Below are 23,334 nucleotides of genomic sequence, written 5' to 3'. Positions count from 1 at the left end.
GGTTAGTTATACCGTCTATTTCTCTTTTTTATTCCTGGGCAAAATGAATGGGGATTGATGCGCTTTCTGATCTGTTTTCTTCTCGTAAACTTGTGAGAATAGAAATAGACAAAAGCTGAAGTGACCAGAGCAGAGATGATCAAAGTGTCCGTAATAGGCTTCTTTAAATATATTTATTGTAATTACTCGTAATTATTGGCTCGAAAACAAACTAATTTCAATTTCTTTTGGTATCTATGTAACCCGATGCAACTACAGAGTAAGTCATCGTCTCACGTAGACGATCTTTGTCTGGTGTGTACAGCTGCTGCAAATCGGGCGTGAGGGAGCAGACGTGAGGCGAGGAAGTGAGAAACCTGCGGCTGTTGGCTGAGCGCAGGGGGATCATGGATAAACCTGAGAGCCCGCCGCTGTAGGATCGACCAGGCCGCTCCCGAGCCGGAGGACAGGCAGAGGCAACTTCGTATACCGCCGCCGCAGAGACCCAGACGGCTTCCTCCGGTCCCTCCCTGCTGGAAGAAATGTGGCTGAACCCGGAGGAAGTTCTGCTGAAAAACGCTTTGAAGCTCTGGGTGACCGAGAGGAGCAACGACTTCTTTCTCCTGCAGAGGAGGAGAGGCCATGGAGAGTCGACAGGCAGGATCACAGGTAAATAAAAACAATTATAACACCACAAAAACAACAAGCAAAGCAGAGGCCACACAGACAATACAGGCAGAACCACAGGTAAACAGTGACAACATTGAAGATGCCAGGGAAAACCAGCTGTCAGTCAATCCATAAAAACAACAACAACAACAGGAGCAATACAGGCCCCAAAGCGCCAGCAGGCAGGTTCACAGGTAAACAAGGGGTGAGTCCAGGGGGGTGTGTCCGAGAGGGGGGGGGTCCCAGGAAGAAGGATGAAAGAATTAACTAGATTTGTTGAACCAGAATTCAGGGAAATCCTGGATTGTTATTATTAATCCCGGATTCCAGTCACAGGGTCGACAGGAATACCCATGTTCCAGATAGGCCTGCATGTTGTCTACAAGTCTGTGTATTACTATGGCAACTGAAACTATCATTATAACTATGTGGCAGGTCAACATGACCTCAACCACTGGCCCTGGGCCAGTTTTCAGGCTCCAGCCATGGGGCTCACACATACATTTTAATACATGTCTGCTTCAATTCTTTGTGTCATAGCTAAACTTTCTCACTATGAAAGACTATGAAGACAAGTGCTGTATTCAGGTCTCAGAACCGAGAAGAAAGAGTGGGGGTTTCAGGCACCGCCACACCTGCTTGAGATGTGCATGAAGAATAGAGAGGGTCAAAAGTCTAGGCCCTCTTGTTATAGTGAGAACTGCCATAACAGCCAACACCGAAAGAATAGAAGAGGATGTCAGCAAAAACTGAGTCGCCTCGACTTAACTAATTACTTAATTTTGGTTTAATTAACTGCACATTACTTTTCCCCAACAGGCCTTTTGCTTTTTCTGCTGTGATATGTTGACATGTCACGAACAAAATCAAATGAACGGTGACTGAACCTTAGTTTCGAGGTCCTAGTATAATAGACTGGAGCTGTAGTTTATTTTATGAACAACTTATTTTATGAACTTTTGCTACTATGACAAGTCCAAAAGTCTGCTTTGAAAAATGACTCAGTAGTATACTGAGTATTCACTTTGGTTTTATGTATTTATCAGATGGGGGACCCTGGGACAAAATGTTATCAGACGTGAAAAAAGAGAACCACTGCTTTATAGTGTAACTGCCAGTTGGAGCCAGCACACAGGAAACAATAAAACAACATTGCTCTGTTTTGTGACATTTTATATTGGAGCTAAAATGGTTAGTTAATTATCTGATCAACTTATCAACAGAAAATTAATTCTGATAGGTGATTATTTGTTTGAGAGACTTTTCAAGCAAACACACCCAAAAATAAATCTCTTGTTCCCACCTCTGAAATGTGGGAATTTTTCACCTCTCTCTGTTTTATATCTTTGTAAATTGAACGTCTTTGGTTTTTGACTGTTGATCATACAAAACAAACAACTTTCAATATAATTAATTGTTATAGGACTGTTTTATAATGGTTAATTAACAATTAATCAATAAATTGTGAGTTAAAAAAGAAGTTCTGTTCAATCACAAGTCTGTTTCTTCTTCTCTCATACATAATTTAAGAGCTGTAGAAATCCTGTGAGGGACATTTGTCTTTTCTGGGACTTGTGCGGCTGTTTTGTTTGAAGAATTCCCAAACAGAGGTCAGTTTAATCTACACTTTGTCTGTGTCTGGGAAACAGACCTGTCGCTGTAATTTCCTGAAGGAGAATTACGGGTTTTGTCATTCCTTGGGATTGTGTTGTGGTAAATGTTGACAGTGGTAAAAATGCTTGTGTCGCTGTTTTGTGATTTCAGCCGTTCACCCTGCAGAACAAGTTCTATCCCTGTGTTATCTTCATTATACAAATGTCTGAGCATGTGCTCGTCGCAGCTGTAGTCCGTCTGACTGCTTCCCGCCGCTGTGAGTTACAGCTCGGCCTGTTAGCTGCTTCCTCTGTCTTGCTTCCTCTCTGTGTTTTGTATCTGTGCAACTGGATTTACTGAGACACTGGTCGTGGAGTGTACAGTGATTTATACGATGAGTGACATTTCATATCATTAAACCAGACAAACAATTCATCCAGTCTCTTCCTTACGCTTTTCCTTCTTCCTTGTGGTAAAACCAGCTCTCAAATAGAACAGAATAGTTGGAACTTCCTGGTTGGGGTTTACTTTGTGAGTATGTTTGTTCCCGTTGTTTCCATAGCAAGAGGGGTTAAGGGTCAAGTCCTGTTGTCATGGTGTTTAAAATTAACTAATTAAATGACCTTCATTTTGGCATTCCTGCCACACAGGCGGAGGAGACAACACAGAGCAGAGTTGTCTCTTTTACGGCACAGAGTTTTCTATTTTTTAAATGTTTCCAGCTATTAGATGAAAGCAGAACCTGACATTCAATGTGTTCTCAAAGCTGTTAAAACACACTCTCCAGCCCCTATCACACCAGTGAGGACATACTTCCAGCTGGATTTCTGAGAGGGGCTGGGCAACAACATCTGCAGCTGATCAGCCCCTTCATACCAGTATTTGTGTTTTTATTTCCAACCAGATATTTTTTTCTATAAAGCTGAAGCACATTTAAAGTAGCTTTAAAGTTGACTTTAATGACCAATTTGCTGTAATTTAATGCTCTGACATAAAGCAAGACAAGAAAAAGGGAAATATCTAATTAGTTTAGATGCAAACAGACGTAACAGTCTTGTAGTTGTGAGGGCAGAGCTCTGTTCTGCTTTTCTCCAAGCTGCAGCCCTCATTTCTCCACAGCAGTATTCCCCCACAACGTGACCGTTCGCAGAGAAAGCCGATGATTCATATTGACTCCCTTCTCCCTTCTCTTCACTTCGGGAAGGTTTACCAGTGTGAACCCGTTCTGGGCTTTGTGGTGACAGACGGATGGTTTTGTGTTGCCAGGCTGCCGGGCTCACAGCTTCAGGCAGGTCGACTCAGATGTGGCTTCTGGTTGGCTGAGAGCCAGAGCTGTCTGCTGGAAGACAATTTATATTTACACTTCTTCACCTGCATGATTCCACCAGAACGGGCTTTTTGAAGGCTATAATACTTCTGCATTGAGGCTTCTGACTCATGATTCATATATATTCACATATAAGATTAAAAACAACGTACTTTCCAAAGGTGTAAAAGCCTTTTAAACAGCCTTTTGACTCACAAAACTATAAAAGCCTCCAGTGAATCCCAGCAGCTGTTAAGGTGGTTTCACTGTAGGTTTTATAGGCTGACAGTCCTGAAGCTGTTAAATCATATATTCAACTTCCAGTATGCGGAAGAACTGATGCCGATTCCTCGTCCTTTTCTCTCAAAGTCTCACCTGGTGTAGGTGTATATTTTTATTTTCATGTGTACCCGGTTTTTAAACACAGAGATAGAGATCTGACTGCCTTCATTTGTCCCGTCATAACTTTGACATGCAGGCTTGTACTTAGCTGTGCTACACTGTGTTGATCTGAGTGATAAAGGTGCCTTAGAAAGTTCAAAGTCAAGCCGGGTGAGAAGCATAAAATTTACCAGCCTGTTAAAAATCACCTGTTTATCTAGGCTAGTTTGTATGAAACATCTAAGAAATTGTTTAAAGTCAAGTCCTGAACTATGACTTATTAAAAAACTTGTGGTTAAAAGGTGGATTGAGGAGCTTTGTATGAAGAAGCTAAATGTGACTGTGTGAATCTGACGTGGCATGAAGTGTTGTAAAATAAGGACTACAGTTATGTCTACCTCAAAAGGCCACAGTCATGTACTGAATCAACCAATGGCAGATTTCCAGAGGAGGTTTGCCACCTCTGCATCACAGCTTCATGCATCATGATCAAACTACCCATCATTCACTATTTCAAACACTTGCGTGCTTCAGTTAACAGAAACATGTAAGGGAGAGCTTATAAAAGACATTTTCACTGCTGTTATGTTAATTATAATAATTTATGCTATTAGGGATATTATCCATACAAATCTTAAACAAGTTAAAAGTTGATTTCCATTTAAGTGTGAAGGTAAAATGTTTGCTGATTTCCATTTCCATAAAATGTTTACTGTCAAGTTTATATATGTAGATTTGTCATTTCTTATTCAACATCATCGTACGAATTCAGCTAATATATGTCTTGCACTTCTGATAAATGAGACTGTAGATGCGGTTAATGTAAACATTAAGAAGACGTGAACATTTGTTTCTATATGTTGTACAGGTTGTGTGGGTGTTTTACTTTTCTATTTCTAACATATAGAAAGTGCATATCTGCTGCTTCTGCTGGTCAAGTCCTGCTGAGTTAGGAGGCCTCTGGAGCTCTCTTAAATAATTTGGGAGCTGAGATCTAGCAGTTAGGCAGTTATTATACATTTATTTTTCCCTTAGTGACCCAAGTCTTTATGTTGGGTTAAAGCTTTTCTGGCTGGCTTGGAGAGCTCAAAGACCATATGATAATGGTGAACTGTCCTAGAAAAAACCCAGCAGGCAACCCAAAAAGCTTCCACACCCAGTCACATGCTACCACAGTCATACCACATGCATTCTTTCTGTGTCTTCATTCAGAGCAGTGTGCAACATGAGTACTAACACTCATTATTGAATAGTGTAAAATATTTTAAACTTGTCCCTTAAGCAGATCCTAAAATGCAGATGTGTGATTATGTGGAAGCTTTGATGTGGTTCAACATGGCGGTTTTGTCTGTTACCCTTTTATAAAATTACAGTCACAAAGCTGAATGTGTAAAATCAGCTGAGAGAGTCAAAGTTTCAAATCTGAAGCTACAACCCGTACGATACCCTCTCCATTTTTAAGGCAGAACATTGACTCCCTCGGCTTGTGTTTTCTTAAAGAGGCGATGTAGAATCTAAAGGACCCCTAAGAGAGTTGCTATTGGAAACGCATGATGCGGATTAGCAGTGGTTTACAAAGATGAGAACGTGATGACAGCAGCCTGTTCAGAGAGTGTGGATCTGTGTGTTCTTGGTCTGTTTCTGTGCCTGATGACTGAAATGCATGAATTCATTCAATGTTATTGGGTCTTTGGGGTCAATTTTATTCTTCAGAGCATCTGTGGAGTTGATTGCAACTGAAGAGATCACCACTGAGTTTCACTTTGAACAGATTTCCTGCTGGATTTTACTATTAAAACTGAACTGGTTGACTGTTTTAGCTGTCCACTGAAGAGACAGGAGTTTATTACCTGCCTGATTACATACTGAGGTCCTCCTGTTTTTAAATGAGACTCCTCTAAATTGTAATAAGGTTTGCTCCCTCTGCCCTGTAGTGCTCCCCGTGTGTCAGTGCTCTCTGTGGCTCTTTATTGTGTTTAAGCCTTTGATTAAAGCAAATATGTATGTAGACAGAAATGTTTCCATTGCAGTGACACATTTCAGTACATGGTCAACATCCCAGCTGGCCATGCTTTCATTCATTTAAGGAATATTTCATTATAAGGTCTATTTAATCAGGGCAATAATTACACAAGGTGTTATTTTCTTGAATTAATTGAATGCTCAACTTTAACACCAGTTGCATGAAATTGTACAATTAAAAGTAGAAAAAAAAAGTAAATTGATATAATAAATTAAGTGAAATTAATTCAAATATGAGGGAATTCGAAAACAAAGTTACAAACTATGAAGAGCTGGTGGGTGCATCAAAAAATGTGAATTGAACACATGAAGACATAAGAGTAACATTTAAAATTTAAATGTTAAAAAACTTTAATGGTAAGGAAATGTAATTAATAGACATTTGTCTTCTATCTCAGATGAAGGCTGTGCACTGCAATAAAACCATGCATTGTTGTGAAAATCATCAGTAGAATTTAAAATGAATCTTGAGCTTAAATATCAGTTCAGTGATTAATAAGTTGATGGTATTGCTTAAGAGAACCCATAAAACCGGCTTGTCCCGTCTTCTCCTCTCTGTCTATCTTCTCTTGTGGCTCGAGTCAAAACCTCTCTGGCCTCCGTTTAAGCTGCTGGTGTATTTGTGTCGTCCGTCTGTGAAATATTACTGTGTGTGTATGAACTCTTCACCTCTCTGTCCTTTGTGAGGAACACAAAGAAAGACTGAAAGATGACATTCATGTACTCACATGATTGTTCACAGTAACATAAATGAGATTGTTTGTGTTGAATAAGCATGCTCAAAGCAGCATTTAGTTTTTTTCTAATTAATTATTTTTTGCCAATTATGTTGATCATTAATTGGAAAAAAAAAAAAAAAATCAAGGAAATGTCGTGAAGTTTGCTGCTGCTTGACAATAGAGTCAGTGTGACCATGCTAAATTGTAGCCTATAACTTTGATTAGCAAGTTAGCATAGCTATAGAGCATATATCCATGTAGCTGTCTATAATATTATAATAATTAAAAACTCATACTTTTCAAAATAATGAAATATAGATATACAATTAGCTAACTTGTGCTAACTTAATGGCTCTGCCCACAAACATTTACATGGCTCCATATCAAATTGTTCCCTCTTTCACTGCAGTGGGGAGGCTTGTAGTGTGCTGTCTATGAAATTGGACATTGCTTTCATTATTCGCTGGTTTTTATGTTTCATTATGGGCTAATTTGACTCCACTATGCCAAGGCGAGGTCATGGTTATAATAGTTGTCACCTTGCTATTCATCACAAAACAGCTTTACAGACTTTGGACACACTCAGTAAAAATCTCTGTCTCTGGAATATGTTCACACAATTTCAACCCCAGTCTGAATTCTGTGTTTGCTGTCTTTGCAGGTCTCCTAGTGGGAGCACTGGACACGGTGCTGGACTCAAATGCCAGGGTAACCCCCTTCCGCATCCTCCTCCAGGTTCCCGGCTCCCAGATCAGCTGGGTCATCGCCAGTGGTGAGCTTAACCATCAAGTCTCCTTTCTTTCCTGCTGTCTGTCTTCACTCTGAGCTCTCTGGCTTTATCAGTTCATCTCAGATGTTGGTTGTGTCTGTGTACTTTGTTTTTGCCATCTGTGGTCGGGGTTTGCCTGGGAAGGTTTCTGGTTTTCTGTACCCTCAGCTGATTCATTCACAGCTGTTTTGTCTTTGTGTCTATCAGGAGCTGCCATAGAGGAGGTGAACAAGCACTGGGATTGGCTGGTCCACAACCTGCTTCACTCTCTGTCCGTGTTTGAAAAAAAGGAGGATGTCGCCAGCTTTGTCAAAGGAAAAGTCAAGGTGTGAGACCTGCCAGTGCCGCTGGGGGTTGATTTCAAAGTTTGAGAGGTGTTGACAAAGATTTTCCTGTGGTTTTAAAAAAGGATTTAAGGCATTTGTGAGATCAAAGTGAAACATCACCCTCACTGTAGATTATATGATGATGACTAAAACCTAAATTCTGTTCCCTTTGATGATGCAAATCCATATAAAGGGCTGTGAAGTAATGAGTGCAAGCTTCCTCCTCTGTAGGGCCTTATTGCGGAGGAGGTTCGGGGCCGACAGGCTGCCCAGGAGGAGGACCCGGAGAAGTTCAGAGAGGCGCTGATGAAGTTCGAGCTGCGCTTTGGCCTCCCATCATCAGAGAAACTGGTGACGTACTACTCCTGCTGCTGCTGGAAGGGCCGGGTGCCTCGGCAGGGCTTCCTCTACCTCAGCATCAATCACATGGCCTTCTACTCCTTCCTGCTGGGGAAGGAAGGTGTGTACACCAAAGTGAACGCTCTGATTTTCAAACCAAATGACCAAATGTAAAGTCAGTTAGGGAGTCATTCCCCAAAAAACATTAAATTCACAGGATTAAAGCTGAAGTCTGCAAAGTTCTGTGCTACTGATCATTAACGTAACTACTATTGAGAAAACACATTTTTTTGTCATCACAAGATAACAGGATAAAACAACTTTTTGTTTTCTCGAGATATTATTCCATTATCTCCAGAAAATTTTCGAGATAATGGAATAATTATCTCATTATTTAAAAAAAAAAAAAATCATTTTCTCCTGATAATATCTCGTCATCTCAAGATAATGAGCTTTGTGATCTCGAGATGATGGGATAGAAAAAATATCTGTGAACATGGCATTTCTCAGCTTCCGTAGCCTTTATCTAAAAAAGACTGGTCTTCCTATAACCTTGCCAAATGTAAGGTAGCGAGCCAGTTGCCAGTTTAGATCACACCAACATGTTCACATGCTACTATTGTGTCTCCATCCCTTTGATCAACTATTCAGGAGTAAATGAAAGTACATAAATAAATAAACAAAGGGAACATTTGCAAGGATCACTGCTTCAAAATGTGACTAAATAGCTGCAGTCAAGAGTCTTGGTTGTCACCACTCAACTACGTTTTATTCACTGCAGCTTAGTTTTCCTCTTACAATGACTTGGAAACACAGCTATGTGATATACACTCAGCTTTAAGAAACTTAAATGTTTTGTACTCGTCTTTCTTCCGCAGTCAAATTTGTCATTCCCTGGGCGGAGGTGACACGGTTGGAGCGGGTCTCCACCGGTCTGATGACAGAGGCGATCCGGGTCAACACACGGCAGCGGCAGAGGGAATTCTCCATGTTCCTGAACCTGGATGAGGCGTTCGGGGTCATAGGTCAGCTGGCTGACATTGCCCTCAGGCGGCTGCTGGACAGCGAGGGCCTGGAGCTGGACCGAGTCCTGCAGCAGCCCGCACGCATCACCAAGAGGTCAGTGCTGGTTCTGGTGTCTGTTACCAGTATGATCTGACATGACGCCTTAGTTTCACTTCTCGTGTTTGTTTTAACTTATTTCAGTCTACGTCTCAGGTGACTTCCCAAACACCAGCCTAATTTGCTCATGAAGAATTGTGAAAGAGTGAAAAAGTTCAGACGCCGGCAGCTTTGTTATCTCCGCACAGCTGGCCATTCACAGCGTGGAGTGGGTGTTGGTTTCGGAAAGTTACAGAAATGGTCTGATACAGCTCCCCTCAATCTCATGTTGGAAAAGTCTGTACGTGTGTGTGTGTGTGGGTGGGGGGGTTCCAAAGCTTTTTCAACCATCGGACAAGCAGTTCTGAAGAAGCATAAGAATGTCCTAACCTAAAAACAATATAAGATAATACAGTGTGCTAGGTGTCCTGTACGTTGAATTATTAAGGCCATTATTACGTTTCATGGACAGTCAGACATAATCTCCTCTACAAAGAGAAATGACAAGAAGTAACAACAAGATTGGGCCTTCAACATAGTTTTTAAGAGGTTTAAGACAATTGTATCATCAGTCGGCGGAGATGAGACATTCACACATATGTTTACTGATGTGCTGCTAGTTTTACAATTATCACAGTTTTTTACTTGTTTTCACTTTACTCACAACTCTCCTTCTCAAATGCCACTGTGATACAACACACAGAGTGATTTATTTCTGTCTATGTAAAAACATCAAAACCGTGACAGGAAGTTGAGTTAAAAGTACACCCCCTGAACTGTGGTACAGAGGTGTGAAGGGGCAGATTCGGATGTTGTCTATATTTGTTCCTGTAAATAGCAAATGTATTTTGGCTTGGTTTGATCTGAGCACACAGCAGTCAAGAGATGAAAATTGAAGAAAGGAACAACTAACAAGTACATACTCCACATACAACCATTGAGAGTTCAAAGTGGTAGTCAACATGCAGCCAAATGATTGAAGCTGTTGAAACTGAAATTACAGAAGTAACAAACCAATAAATAATATATAGACAGAAATACAGTGAGACTCAGAGATAACTGTCATAAAATGGTAACTATGAATAAACTCCACCACTTATTACTTCTCAGCTCAGGTTCTCCTCAGTGTGTGTATAGGAGTTTATCATGGTTTACTCCACTTCATCCTTTCAAGTTGTTCTTTATCTAAAACTCAGTTGTATTGGAGCAGGAATGGAGCAGTTGTGTTGGTTTCTCTCTGTGTGAAAACATGCCTCTTTCCTTGTTCACTGGCTCATGTAGAACACAACAAGTTGGCATCCACAGTGAATTCAGAATACATTTTACCTTACAACAGGTGTAAGACAGGGTCTGTCATTTCATTCAGGATGATGAATAAATAAAAATATTTAATTGAAAAAAAAATCCAACATGTGAATTGAAACTGTTTTCAGTAAGAACCTGAAGGCAAGTTTTATGAGTCATTCGTGTCTGCCAAGAAAACTTTACACTCACACTTTGCTGCCTTCTGTAACATTATCCTGGACACTGCACGTTTTCTATATCCTAACCCTTGTTATTGCACTTGCCCTTTTGGAATTGTGTTTTTGGGCATTTTTATTTTACGGTGGAGACAGACAGGAAATACCCTGAGAGAGAGAGAGAGCAGGGGAGTAACATGCAGTAAACGGTCTGGCTGGCAAAGCGGTGAAGCAGAAACTTGCTGCTCAGGGCTTCTTATGCCCATGTGGTATGTGTGCAAAGCACTCGGCGGTTGGGTTGCCCTTATTTACCCTTTTGACTTTTAAACAACTCACTGTGTATCTCTGTGATCCTCCAACTTTTCCTTTTAGTGTCTTTTATTCCACTATTCATTGTTGTGTATACACAGTATATGTATAGTGGTATATATAGATCTTAGTGTGGTTGGATGGGCGTCCTCCAGAGAGAAAAATAATTTGGGTCATTTGGGAGATTTGGGTCATGGAGCAGAGAAGAAAAGCTGTGGTTAAAACTGAACTCAGATCCTCAGGGTTCAAACCAGATTTGGCTTCCTGTCAAGGAGGACAGTACGCTGCCTCTCATGACAGCCTGGAGACAAAACCCCCACTACAAATCTGCCCCTATATCCATCCATATGTGCACAATGTGCCTGTGTGTTGCATTTTAGAGCTCACTTCTCAAAGATGAAAATTACAGGGGGGAAATCTACATCTATGGCATAAACTCAGCCCAGCACCACTATACTTGTGTGTTACTTCCTAACTTTGTGCTGCAGTATATTATCATGCACAACAACAGACAACCTCGGCCACGTTACATTTTCTCTTTGCACATATTTGTTGTGAAGTTGCCACAGTCTTGCTCAATGGATCGCTTTTCAGATGTCGACATTTCTGAAGTGGAGCCAAGCTTTTGTTCAGTTCATGCAGAAGAGGACTGAAGTAACGTGTAGATATCATAACCTGACACTTGTCACTACGACTCTGCTGATGTGCTCATGCCATCATGCTTTGCTTTTTCATTGCTAAGCTTTTGGTTTTGTTGATTTAACTAAAGTTTAATGTTGATTGAGCCTTCTCTGCCAATTCCAACCCTACAGTCATTTGTTGGAGATGTACAATTCTTTAATGTGTCCCTGACTAAGGTATTTTTCTATAATATTATCTAGAATTTTGTATCATATACGTTTGCTTTCATTGTATTTTATGGCGTTTATGTTTTGATCAGTTCTCTATTGATAAAGTTATTATTATTATAATTACCTGCCTGTGAAAATGTACCTGTGTGCAGCTTTGAGTGAAAGTGATTGAGACAGGATACATTTTCTTGCAGCTGTTTGTTGGTCTGTCTGTACCTGAGGTCTCAGTGATGAGAATAAGTTCTGGTTCTGTTTGTTTTGCTTCTTAATGAACATAAATTCCATCTAAACCTGTTTTTCAAGCTGCCTCTCTGTGTGTTATTGCCTAACTCTCGCCCTCCTCATCCTCTCCCCCAGGATCCTGGAGGAGCAGGCATTGAGGGAGTACGTCCTGGCTCTGTTTCGGCTCCCTCGAGGGGAAAGACTCCACGAGGTGGCGTCCTGCTCGGTGTGGACACCACACGCCCGCTGCCACACAGCTGGGACGCTTTACACCACTGACAGCTACCTGTGTTTCTCCAGCCGAGAGGAAGGCAGCTGCATCCTGCTCATACCCCTGTCTGAGGTACAGTACCTGCATCGTAGCCTCAGTGAGGCTGTAAGGAGCACAATGCAGTGTTTAAAGGAATTTATCAGGTTTGGGCAAACTAAAAGCTCTAGGTTTCTCCAAAAAATAATAACCTTCAGTGGTCCATAATAACAATGTGTACACAATTAGCTGTGGACCTTAAAGGTTTATACCATGGGCAACGGAGGGCTAGTTGGCTGAACCTGCACGTCATTACCAATTGACGTCTACTGAGGTCTAATGAGGCATTGTTGTGTGTTCCTTTACCTCTTCCAACAGAAAAGCTGATTGTCTAGTGAAATTTTACCCCACTTTCCTTGGGCTTCAATTTCCAACATTGACCTCAGTAAAGTCCCTGATACAACAATAAACCAGGTTAACTTTAACTTTCATAATGTGAGTAAGTCACTGTAAAAGCCTGCAGTGAGCAACAAAAGTCTGAGAGCACTGCTTTATTGGTCCAGTTCACGTGGTGTAATTAGTGACAACCACCTGAGCACAAACAAGAGGGTTTTTCCCAAACTTTCAGAGGGTGATGTGGACAGCCGGATTGAAGCAGGTGCTGAAACTCATGAGAAAAACACCACTGTTGCCTCTGAATTAGGGCATTAGAAGTCATGAACAGTCTTTGTTTACCAGATTTCCTTCACCATAGTAAAACTTCACTTTGTCCTTGTCTGGTCTGATCTTCCAGTCTGTTAGTGAACGAAGCCAGTGACTTTACAATTACAAGTCAGACTCTTTGTCCTGAGTGAGAGCCTTTATCTGAGAGTTTCTGCAGGGAGCCTGTGTTTCTATAGTGGTCGTGTATTTTTAGGTGAGGTTGTTTAACAGTCTGTGTTTATTCTGCCAGCTGCAGGTTAAAGAGTAACACATGGACTGGTTTCATGTGGTTGATAATGTTCACACATACAACAGACAGTTTGCATGTTTGCTTTGTCCACATTTATCTAAATTAACGTTTCTGTATTTGAAAATCTGTATTGTTTTTATGTTTGTGTGTGTGTGTGTGTGTGTGTGTGTGTGTGTGTGTGTGTGTGTGTGTGTGTGTGTGTGTGTATATATATAATATATATATATTTTTTAACATTCACTGGTATATGTGCATGCGAAAATAAAACTGTATATTTGAAGCTTGTTACTAAAAATCTAAAATTGTACTTTTTATTCCAGCGTTATTGTTTGGCTATTTCGGTTTGGTTTAGTCATTGTGAAAGGTCCAGATTAGCCGCCAGCTGCTCGGTCTGCTCATGAACAATGTACGGCGTCATGCATACTCTGTTCCCTCTGCTGCTGCAGTTTAATCCTCCATTTCCTCTGTTTTCTGTTGAAGCATTGTCTTTACAAAAGTATAATCACCTCCTCCCACCTAATCTGGTGCTGTGAATAAGTAATAATTCCCCCTCCGCTCCTCCACATTCTCTTTCACCTCTATTGTCTGTTGTATTCCTGCACATTTCCTGTGGAGCTTGGCTGTATGAATTGTGTGGTGACATCAGAGCAGATTTTCTCATTTTGTGATTGTGGTCTGATGTTCTCATCTTAAAGTGTGTTACATTTGTTTATACAGCTACAGTAAGACACATAATCTATAAATGAATCTACCTCATTCCTAGTTTCAATTCAGTATTGTCTAACAGCACCATGCTACTCTAAATTGTTACATCATTGATTTTGAAGTATTGACTCAAATATCCTGAATGTTGTTGTTTTTTAAAAAAAGATATTTGACCTTTAAACTTTTGTTTCTTAAATAAGAACATATGTACTATTTCAGGTATGGCAAGCATTATTTTAATATTGTAGATGCAGAGTCTGATTATTGATTGTTGAGTGTTTACTATTTATTTACTAATTTATTAAAGTAACCTATTTACATAACTGAAACAGTACATGTTACATCAGTAAAATCAATAGTAGATGGGAATATGTGAATGCATGGATGACGGAAGAAAATTTAAATCAAAAAAAGAAAAAAAAATCAAAAATTAACCAAACAAATGAAACAAACAAAGAAGGACTGCCGCTGATGGTTGAGAGTGAGGCTGAGTGGGAAAGCTTTTAAGGGGTTGCCCAGCCCACAGCCCAGGTGAACCACTGCTGGCTGATGGCCTCCACTCTGCTTGGCAGCTTCCTGTAAAGCAGGAGGTGAAAAAGGGCAACTGATTTTAGGCCCTCCTTGGTCGTCTAATCCATAGTTTTCATTTCCTCTTTCCCTCTTGATATCATTGTAAACACAAAGCTGTGGGAATCCATCTTGCATATAGGGACTGTGTGTGTGTGTGTGTGTGTGTGTGTGTTCTGAAGCCTTGTCTCCTCAAACTTTCTCATCAGGTGTTATCTATAGAAAAAGCGGAGAGCACCAGCCCGCTTCCCAACCCCGTCATTGTGAGCCTTCGGACTAAGAAGGCTTTCCAGCTGATCGAGCTGCAGGACAGAGACGAGCTGGTGGAGAGACTCAACACCAGACTCAAAGCTCTGCAGTGGAAACAGTCCATGTTCCGCAGCAAGAAAGAGAGAAGCATGGTACGTGTGATGTTCAAGTGGTTTCATTTCATTGATCTCATTGAAAATGATGTGAAGGGATTTTTCTGGAGCTTCATGAAAAGGGAGACAAGAAAGTATACAAGCACACTGATTAGGCAAAAAGCTGACCAGAAGAGGCTCACTGCTGCTGGCTGAGCATTAAAGCAACGTTTCAGACACTGCATGTTAAAATTGAAAAATCCTGCACACTGTCTGATTGGTCCACTCATCCTGCTCCTACGCACTTGCCTCAATAAATAGATGTGAGAAGTGTTGGATGCAATAGCTAATGAGGATAGAGGAACTTAATTTCACTACACAACACTGTGTGAAGTCAAACTGAACTAAATAAATTAGTTGTTAATCTTCAGTTTTAACATGTAGAAAGAAACGTATTGTTTTTTTCCTCAGAGCTCCCCAACACCCTACTACACCTTCTACTACGACACTGGCTTATCTGATGAAGAAGAGCTAGAGGAGCAGGTTCTGCGTAACACGGTCAACAGTGAGGCCCTGATGACGGCCTTCCACCAAAACCAACCAGGAACTAACGGCAACAAGGTGAGAGGACTGACACTGGAGCCGAAGTCAAATATAAGAATATAAGAATGATAGAAAGACCAAAAGGTAACCATCAGTGGTGAATCGTGCATCAGCCTGAGTCAGTGTCTCAAAGTGAGTATCTAAACTGTGTGTCGCTGTCAGAGCATGGAGCAGGTGAAGGAGCGGCTCTGGGAGGATCACTTCTTAGAGTTCGGTCGTGGCGTCCACATGTTTCGCACAGACAAGATCCAGAGGCTTGTTTCCATGGGGATACCAGAGTCACTGCGAGGGGAGCTGTGGATGACGTTTTCTGGTGAGAGAGAGAGAGAGAGAGAGAGAGAGAGAGAGAGAGAGAGAGAGAGAGAGAGAGAGAGAGAGAGAGAGAGAGAGAGAGAGAGAGAGAGAGAGAGAGAGAGAGAGAGAGAGAGAGAGAGAGAGAGAGAGAGAGAGAGAGAGAGAGAGAGAGAGAGAGAGAGAGAGAGAGAGAGAGAGAGAGACTTGTAATGTATTATACCTGAAATGCACAAACAATGGAGTGTGGACTGTGCAGGGAGATCATGGTCTGTATGCAGCATAAGAAAAAAATAGTGATTTGATTAAATGCCACCTGCTCAAAAAGGCTTATGTTAATTTATAAGAACTAATAATGAATTAGGGATAATGAAGAATTATTTAATAAGAGCATCAATCAAATCACTCTGTTGCACTGACAGAGTCATCTGACAAACGAAAGTGAAAACAATGCCAATAAGACGACCTGCATGACCTGTGTAGTGTAAATTCAGATGAGGTGGAGGTGACAGAGAGCTGTTGATGACTGATGCGTGGATGTGTCTGTGAAACACAGAGCGGCTGCTGTCACTAAATGGTAAAGCGAACTGCAGGTACAGGCTTTTCTAGTCTTAGAGACCAGTCAAAGTGCTTTATAATACATGCCACATTCACCCATTCACACATCACACACATTCATACACACATTCATACACACATACACTCATACACTGATGGCACAGCTGTCTGAGGCAACTTGGGGTTCACCATCTTGTCCAAGAACACAGTCGAACCACCTTCCTCCTGATTAGTGGAAGACTTAGTCTGCGTGTGTGAGTGTGTGAACACAGCTGGGGCTTTACTTCCCCTTCTTTCGTCTCAGGGTGCCGTCTCAGTCAGAACCAAACTCTTTTCATGCTTTTATTTTGGTTTTCTGTCACTTCCTCTGTTCAGTCTCACTTCCCTGTGCTACAGTGGCAGCCGTCGCTCAGAAACTGAAAGGGATGAACTCTAACCTAACCCTAACCTGTGGAGGAACCGAAAAACAACCTGGAATGAAAGAGGATTTGATGTTGGGCTCTGAACACAGACACAAAGAAACTGATCATTGTTTGTACATAATCATATATGAATATACTAATTCATTATATTCTAATTCTAATTCTTTTTACTTAAACTTTTTCTTCTGGTGCCCATATTTCTGAGAGGTGGATGTTGATGTGATGTAAAACAACCAGAGCGAGAGGATTTCTAAACAGAGAATCAGTTAAGTGGCTGCTGCTTTTAAGGTGTTTGTACTGACTTACAGTATCTCTATCCCTGGTGTGTGTAGATGCATCCTCAGAGCTAGAGTCTCACCAGGGCTACTACGCCAGTCTGGTGCAGAAGTCGATGGGCCAGAGCAGCCTCGCCACCGAGGAGATCGAGCGGGACCTTCACCGCTCCCTGCCGGACCATCCTGCTTTCCAAAACCCCACCGGCATCGCCGCGCTCAGGCGCGTCCTCACTGCTTACGCTCATCGCAACCCAAAGATCGGATACTGTCAGGTGAGGACCCCATGAGGTGAAAGAGTGTGGTGACAACAGTGCAGAGATAACACTGTCACAATTTACTTGACTGTAAATTGCATCAGCATTAAGAGTAGTGGGACTAGCAAGAGCATAGGGAAATTAGATGAATAGGTGAATGTTATTTTATGATATTATCTGAGTGCAGTTTAATTTTGAAATTCAGTGATTATCATTTAAAGACAGAATAAGGAAATAGAATTATTAATTGACAAACTATTGTTTTCATATTTTTATTCATTTAGAACACCATGCAAATGCAAATTTATTTAACCAGTTTATTGTACTTGCAATTAATTATTAATTGTAATGAAACACTTCACTCGCGGCTACACATAATAGCCTCCACATGGATTCATCTATCAGCGTATCTGTAACAGAGCACCTCTCTTCTGTTGGGGCACGGCCTCTGATCTTTGTGTGTGTTGGTTAAATCCTCCTCCGCTCTCGTCTCTTTCTGTCCAGTCTATGAACATCCTGGCGTCGGTGCTGCTGCTGTACGCCAAAGAAGAAGAAGCTTTCTGGCTGCTGGTGGCTGTTTGTGAGAGGATGCTGCCCGACTACTTCAACCGCAGAGTCATAGGTGAGAGGTCAGGGGTCAGTGGTGTTTTAAAGCTTTATGTACTCATAGTAACAGAAGCTGCTCCTGGTTTAAAAGCGCATATGGTGTTAAAAGTCATGTAACCACTGTTTGCTTTGTATGACCTTTTAATGACATGAGGACTTCCCGGTTGTTTTGTCTAAACTGTTTGCTCCTCAGACACCAAACAACCTGAAGGCTTATTGTTGGCCTCTAAAATAAGAGCTCATTTCCTGTGTTTGTGAAGCTGTATATTTATGACATGCAAGGTGCATTTGAAACAATTTCCTCTTCCTTTTTTTATGTCCAGATGTTTGTGTCCATATTTCCATGTGATTGTTGTACATTTAATGAATAAGGAAGGACTTACTTTATTCTTTTATTACTATTAACAGTTTCCCTACTTCTAAACCATAACAGCAGTGACTTTAGCCTGTAAACAACCTTTGTGTGTGTAACCACATTTTCAGTGAAACAATATGTGTAACCCTTTGAGTCAAAGTGAAACAACATGACTCTTTCTTGTGTTTTTAATAGTTTTTGGATCACAGCATTGCTCTGTAGTGCCGCATGTAAGCATCAGGCTGCGGTTAAACAGTCAATACTGATTAGTAAGATAAAATCATGATTGTTTTTATTTGTCTTTATTTTTTGATCATATTAAAATGATAAAACCTCATGTGTGGTTGTGGTAGTTGTTCGGCAAGGTTAAGTAAAAACACTTGAATTCCCTGAATGCTGACCTTTTGCTGCCATCTAGTGGTCAAAGCCAAGAAAAACTTGTTACTTATTCTTTGATCAGATTGTCCCCAATTTTAATAATAATAATTGTGCCACTTTCAGACTGTATTTAATTTAGACCACATTCTCATAGGACTGCTGTAGGATGAATGAATTAGTTTACAACACATACACAAATACTCAACACTGACTCCATTCTTTCCTGCAGGAGCTCAGGTGGACCAGTCGGTGTTTGAGGAGCTGATCCGGGAGCGTTTGCCGGAGCTGGCTGAGCACGTTCCCGACCTCTCCTCCCTCTCCTCTGTCTCCCTCTCTTGGTTCCTCACCCTCTTCCTCAGCGTCCTGCCCTTCCACAGCGCCGTCTGCGTGGTCGACTGCTTCTTCTTCCACGGCATCAAAGCCATCTTCCAGCTGGGTTTGGCTGTGCTGGAGGCCAACGCCGCCCAGCTCTGTGCCAGCATCGATGATGGACAGGCCCTTATGATTCTCACGAGGTAGATTTGTTGATTGACTTCATCACTGAAGTAAATCTAAATCAGGCTCAGTAACTAATACCTGCGTGTACAAATTCTTGGAATGAAATTGGATGTAGATCTGAGATATATATAAAAAAAAAACTCTGCCAAATTCATTCATGAATTCTAATTCCTGTTCATATTTATGAATGGAACAGTTGCATTTATTTTGAAAATGTTATGTCTGAAGCACAAGAAATGACAAAATGTGACACCCTCTGCTTTACAGTTTTCTGGACCAGGTTGGAAGTAAGGAGTCGTCCTCTCCTCCGTCCTCGCCACGTTCTGCAGAGGAGAGCTGCAGCAGCGACACTGATATTCCCGCTGTGGGACACACGAACATCACCAACCTCATCAATGAGTCCTACGAGGTGAGAGGCACATGGATATAGTGACAGTTGAGGCTGGTCTTTAATGTATAATAATAATATTTTATAGCATATTTTATATCTCTTTATTTTTAAAGCAATAATGCATTGCTCTCATTGAGTATGTGAGGAGGTCATGCTCAGCTAACGTTGGTAAATTTCAGTGAACTGACCCTTTAACACCTACACCTACACACACACACACACACACACACACACACACACCACATAATTCATAATTCATTCTGTCAGAAATTTGGAGACCTGACCGTGCGGCGGATCGAGAGGCTTCGCTGTCGACACAGAATCCTGGTGCTGCAGGCTCATGAAGACACCACCAAAGAAAATGCTGTGAGCAAACACAGAATAGAAATGTCTTTAAAAGAAAACTGTACAACCTCTCAGCAACTGATACCTGATTTCTACACGACCGTCTTTCCCCTCTGTGTGTGTCTGTGCAGTTGAGGTTGGTGACTCCAGATGTTTCCATCCCTCCAGAGATCTTGGCTGATGTCTATGACCTGTTCAAGGTATCTACTTATCTCAACACCCTACCCTTCAAAATCATCGGCTGCGTCTTCATCCAAGACAAATTATTATTATGAATTCTAATCACGTTTCTGTCGATCTTTGGCTTTTCCCCTCCCCCCTCCAGACAGAGCACTTTATCAGTCTGTACTGGGGAGACAGCAGCTCTGCAGCAGCGGCAGAGGCGGCGGCGTGGAGTTATGGTGACTCTGGTCGCTCCTACATGGAGCGGCAGTACCGGCTGGACCGGCCCCAGTTCAAGAGTCTGTATGGGCTGCTGGTGCCATGGCCCGGCGGCTCAAACCAGCACACGGACACGGTGGCCAACCGCACCTTCACCCTGCTGGACCAGGACCGAGACAACCTGGTCACCTTTAGAGAGTTTGCTGGCTGGCTGGGTATGTGAAGGAAGGGGAGGCGGAGACACACTGAAAAATAACTGATGGTGAATGTTCTGTTTCAAGATGGCGAGCAGTTAAAGCTGCATATGTCTCCCGTGGTACTGCTGGCGCACATCCACTGTATCATCAACAGAGTAAAAAATGCAAAGAAGAAGTTGAAACTAACTGTGTCTCCTCATTTGCAGACACTCTGTACTGTGAAGAGCTAAATGAGAAAATAAGGCTGCTGTATGGACTGCACATCCCACCAGGTGGTTTATTTTGTTAAAACGATTAAAGTCATTCCGAGTCTGGGCTGTAATTCAGTGATTAACTTTACTCTGTGTGTGTGTGTGTGTGTGTGTATGTGTGTGTCTGCAGCTCTGACAGAGAGTGAGGATGACCCCGCTCTGATGAAGAGCCCTCTGCTGTCCACCAACAGACCCCTCTGTGTTAACCTGCCCTCTGGTCAGTCCAAACACACCACTGCTATTGATTTATTATCTCAACACATCACAACTAAAGTAAACACATGCAAACAGACAGAACACAAGCAGCACATTGTGTGTTTTTTTTTCGAGGCTGATATGAATGTGTGTAGATGCGAGAGATAAATCTGACAGTGTCTGTTGCTCCAGGTGTGAAAGGTGAAGTGAAAGATTACCAGGAGCAGCTGAAGCAGATGCTGCAGGATCTGGCCAAAGAGAAGGAGAAGGATGTGGAGAAACCTCTGCCACTCATGAACCAGGTACCGGAAACATGCAGAGCTAGTGTTACACTACACAGCACAGAGCTCTGGCCCTCAGCAGAGTCTCACTTTTAGGTGCTGTTTCCCGTATTTCACCTCTGCAGTGTGGGTGTATAGGGAAACATGTAGAACATACACATTTCTCTCACTACAGTTATTTTTAAATGCAGATTTCGATCCTTGTTTGGTTTAAATCAAATGTATAGAATTTACTTAAAGTCACTATAGACAGAACTGGAATATTTCTGTCTGACATTGCTGCTACAGTTACAGGCTGGTGATCTGTTTGCAGCCTGTGCAGCAAATATCTGATCAAGGGGTTCAGTTAATTTCATTATCAATTAATCAGTTGATTATTTTTCTATAAAGTGCCAGAAAAAAAAAAAAAATACTCATCGCAAGTTCCAAGACTCCAAAGAAACGTCTTTAATAGCTTGTTTTATCTCAACTCAAATGTATTCACTCAAATATATTAAATTTACATTTTAGTATTTCCTTTTTAAAAGCAGAAACCAGAGATTTTTTTTTACATTTTTGCTTGAAAATTATTTTGATATTTTGATTCGTTGATCAAAATGATGAGTAAAATTTTGTCCAATTGTTTCAGCACTGATCTGTTGGATCATGATGATGTAACTGGATGAAGCGCTGACATAAACTCTCTTCATCTCTTCCTCCGCAGTGGGAGTTCATCCAGTTCTGTAAAACACTCTACAGCATGTTCCACGGCGACCCGGAGGAGAATGACCTCTTCCAGGCCATCGCCACGGTTACCAGCCTCGTGCTGCAGATCGGCGAGGCTGGCCACCGGGGACACAGCTCGGGGTCAGAGGTCACCGGCCAAGAGGAGGTGAAAGGAGCTCAGCCCGCACAGGAGACTGCTGAAGATGGTGCAGGTGCAGGCGATGGGAGTTCAGCGGTGGAGAAGGAGTGGACGGTCAGCTACGCTCAGATCCTGGCGTCGCTGCTGACCGAGCAGGCGCTGGTGAACTTCTTCGAGAAGCCGGTGGATCTCTCTGCAAAACTGGCAGAGGCCAAGGAGAAGCAGTACCACCAGAGGGCAGGTTTGCTCACACTGCAGCAACGGAGCAGGTGACTGAAATGTGAACGCTGTGGACTCTGAGCCACAACAGAAGCCAAATAACTCATGAAGAAAACCCAGAATATCAGTATCATTTGACTGTGGCAGCCTTAAAGTTATCTGTGACATTTATTGTATCAGCACAATGACTCACTTGCAACACAAGAGCCTGTGACACCCTGATCCACCTTTGCCTGAAACTGACAACAGAAACGAGAAAATGTTTTGAGCCACAGACAGTTTTCAAGCTCCAAATCTCTAACGGTCACTTTGTGCTCTGGACACTGAGAAATTACAGTTATTGCCTTGTTATGTCACCGTGAGGATGCCTGCAGTTCGACTGTGTTGTGAATAATCTGTCACCACTTCCTGATTAGGCATCACTTATACAGCGTTAATTACTCAATGTCATTCACTAATGCTTTATAGATCTGTTGTAAGCCTTTCATTTATTAGCGTCTCACTTTCTAATAAGTCATTGATAAAATGCATTCTCATTTCATTTTGAGCCAACAACCAAAGTTAGTCAGTTAGCTGCTATTAAAATGTAAATAACCTAATGATTAAAGGGTTTTTACAACAATCCAACAACTAATAACTGGATTTTGATCCAGACTCTCACTTCTCCAGAGGGTCAGAGGTCAAACATTCCTGAAGAACTAAAGAGTTGAAAAGACGAGCAGGAGTGCTGCTGGAGGAGGATGAAGGCTACTCACTTATCTATAAAGTATTAGTACATGATATAAACCCTTTATAAAGGCTGTCTTATTAGAAAGTTGTACTACTAATCATTACAAACAACTGTGCAGCATTAAGGAGAAATCTAGCATGTGCTGGCTGTTCATTTTTTTTTTTTTTTTTTACTGATTTTATAACTTCTGTTTCTTTAATATTAAATGTTTTCATGTGCACGCACCCCGATTAAAGATGTTTTCTAAACTTTTTCAATATACTGGAAAATAATCTACACTGATCTGAAACAGCTGCAGGAAAAAGACAACCCTGGTGAAATAAAACATGTTGCATAATGACACCACTTCTCTTTTTCTTCTGTAAAAGCAGCAGTGGCTTGATAATCAGGCTGAACTATCGT

The 23,334-nt window shown here is 41.6% G+C and overlaps 1 protein-coding gene across 1 annotated transcript; it reads left to right on the top strand.

The window, feature by feature from the left end:
- The first annotated feature begins 294 nt into the window (after positions 1-294).
- LOC139623128 (TBC1 domain family member 8) lies at positions 295-23,272 on the top strand. The gene is made up of 20 exons (XM_071481098.1): positions 295-648; positions 7,331-7,441; positions 7,646-7,764; positions 7,996-8,224; positions 8,982-9,222; positions 12,182-12,389; positions 14,727-14,918; positions 15,330-15,479; positions 15,624-15,774; positions 17,065-17,279; positions 17,766-17,883; positions 18,830-19,115; positions 19,366-19,507; positions 19,757-19,855; positions 19,966-20,034; positions 20,160-20,430; positions 20,619-20,684; positions 20,794-20,880; positions 21,051-21,160; positions 21,843-23,272. Exons 1-20 carry the CDS (start codon positions 522-524, stop codon positions 22,254-22,256), a joined length of 3,405 nt encoding a protein of 1,134 aa, XP_071337199.1. The 5' UTR covers positions 295-521; the 3' UTR covers positions 22,257-23,272.
- The last annotated feature ends 62 nt before the right edge of the window (positions 23,273-23,334 follow it).

The sequence above is a fragment of the Trachinotus anak genome, unplaced genomic scaffold (genome assembly GCF_046630095.1).
Source record: "Trachinotus anak isolate AG129_WGS33_773 ecotype Australia unplaced genomic scaffold, CSIRO_AGI_Tana_v1 ptg000001l, whole genome shotgun sequence".
In the NCBI taxonomy this organism is placed as follows: Eukaryota; Metazoa; Chordata; class Actinopteri; order Carangiformes; family Carangidae; genus Trachinotus; species Trachinotus anak.
This window is presented reverse-complemented; position numbering and strand designations above follow the sequence as displayed.

Excerpts from the sequence above, each read along its gene's own strand:
- LOC139623128 (XM_071481098.1), top strand. The coding sequence starts at position 522 with ATGTGGCTGAACCCGGAGGAAGTTCTGCTGAAAAACGCTTTGAAGCTC. Across the intron at positions 14,919-15,329 it reads GCAAGAAAGAGAGAAGCATG|AGCTCCCCAACACCCTACTA; the intron begins GTACGTGTGATG and ends TTTTTTCCTCAG. Across the intron at positions 17,884-18,829 it reads CTTCAACCGCAGAGTCATAG|GAGCTCAGGTGGACCAGTCG; the intron begins GTGAGAGGTCAG and ends TCTTTCCTGCAG.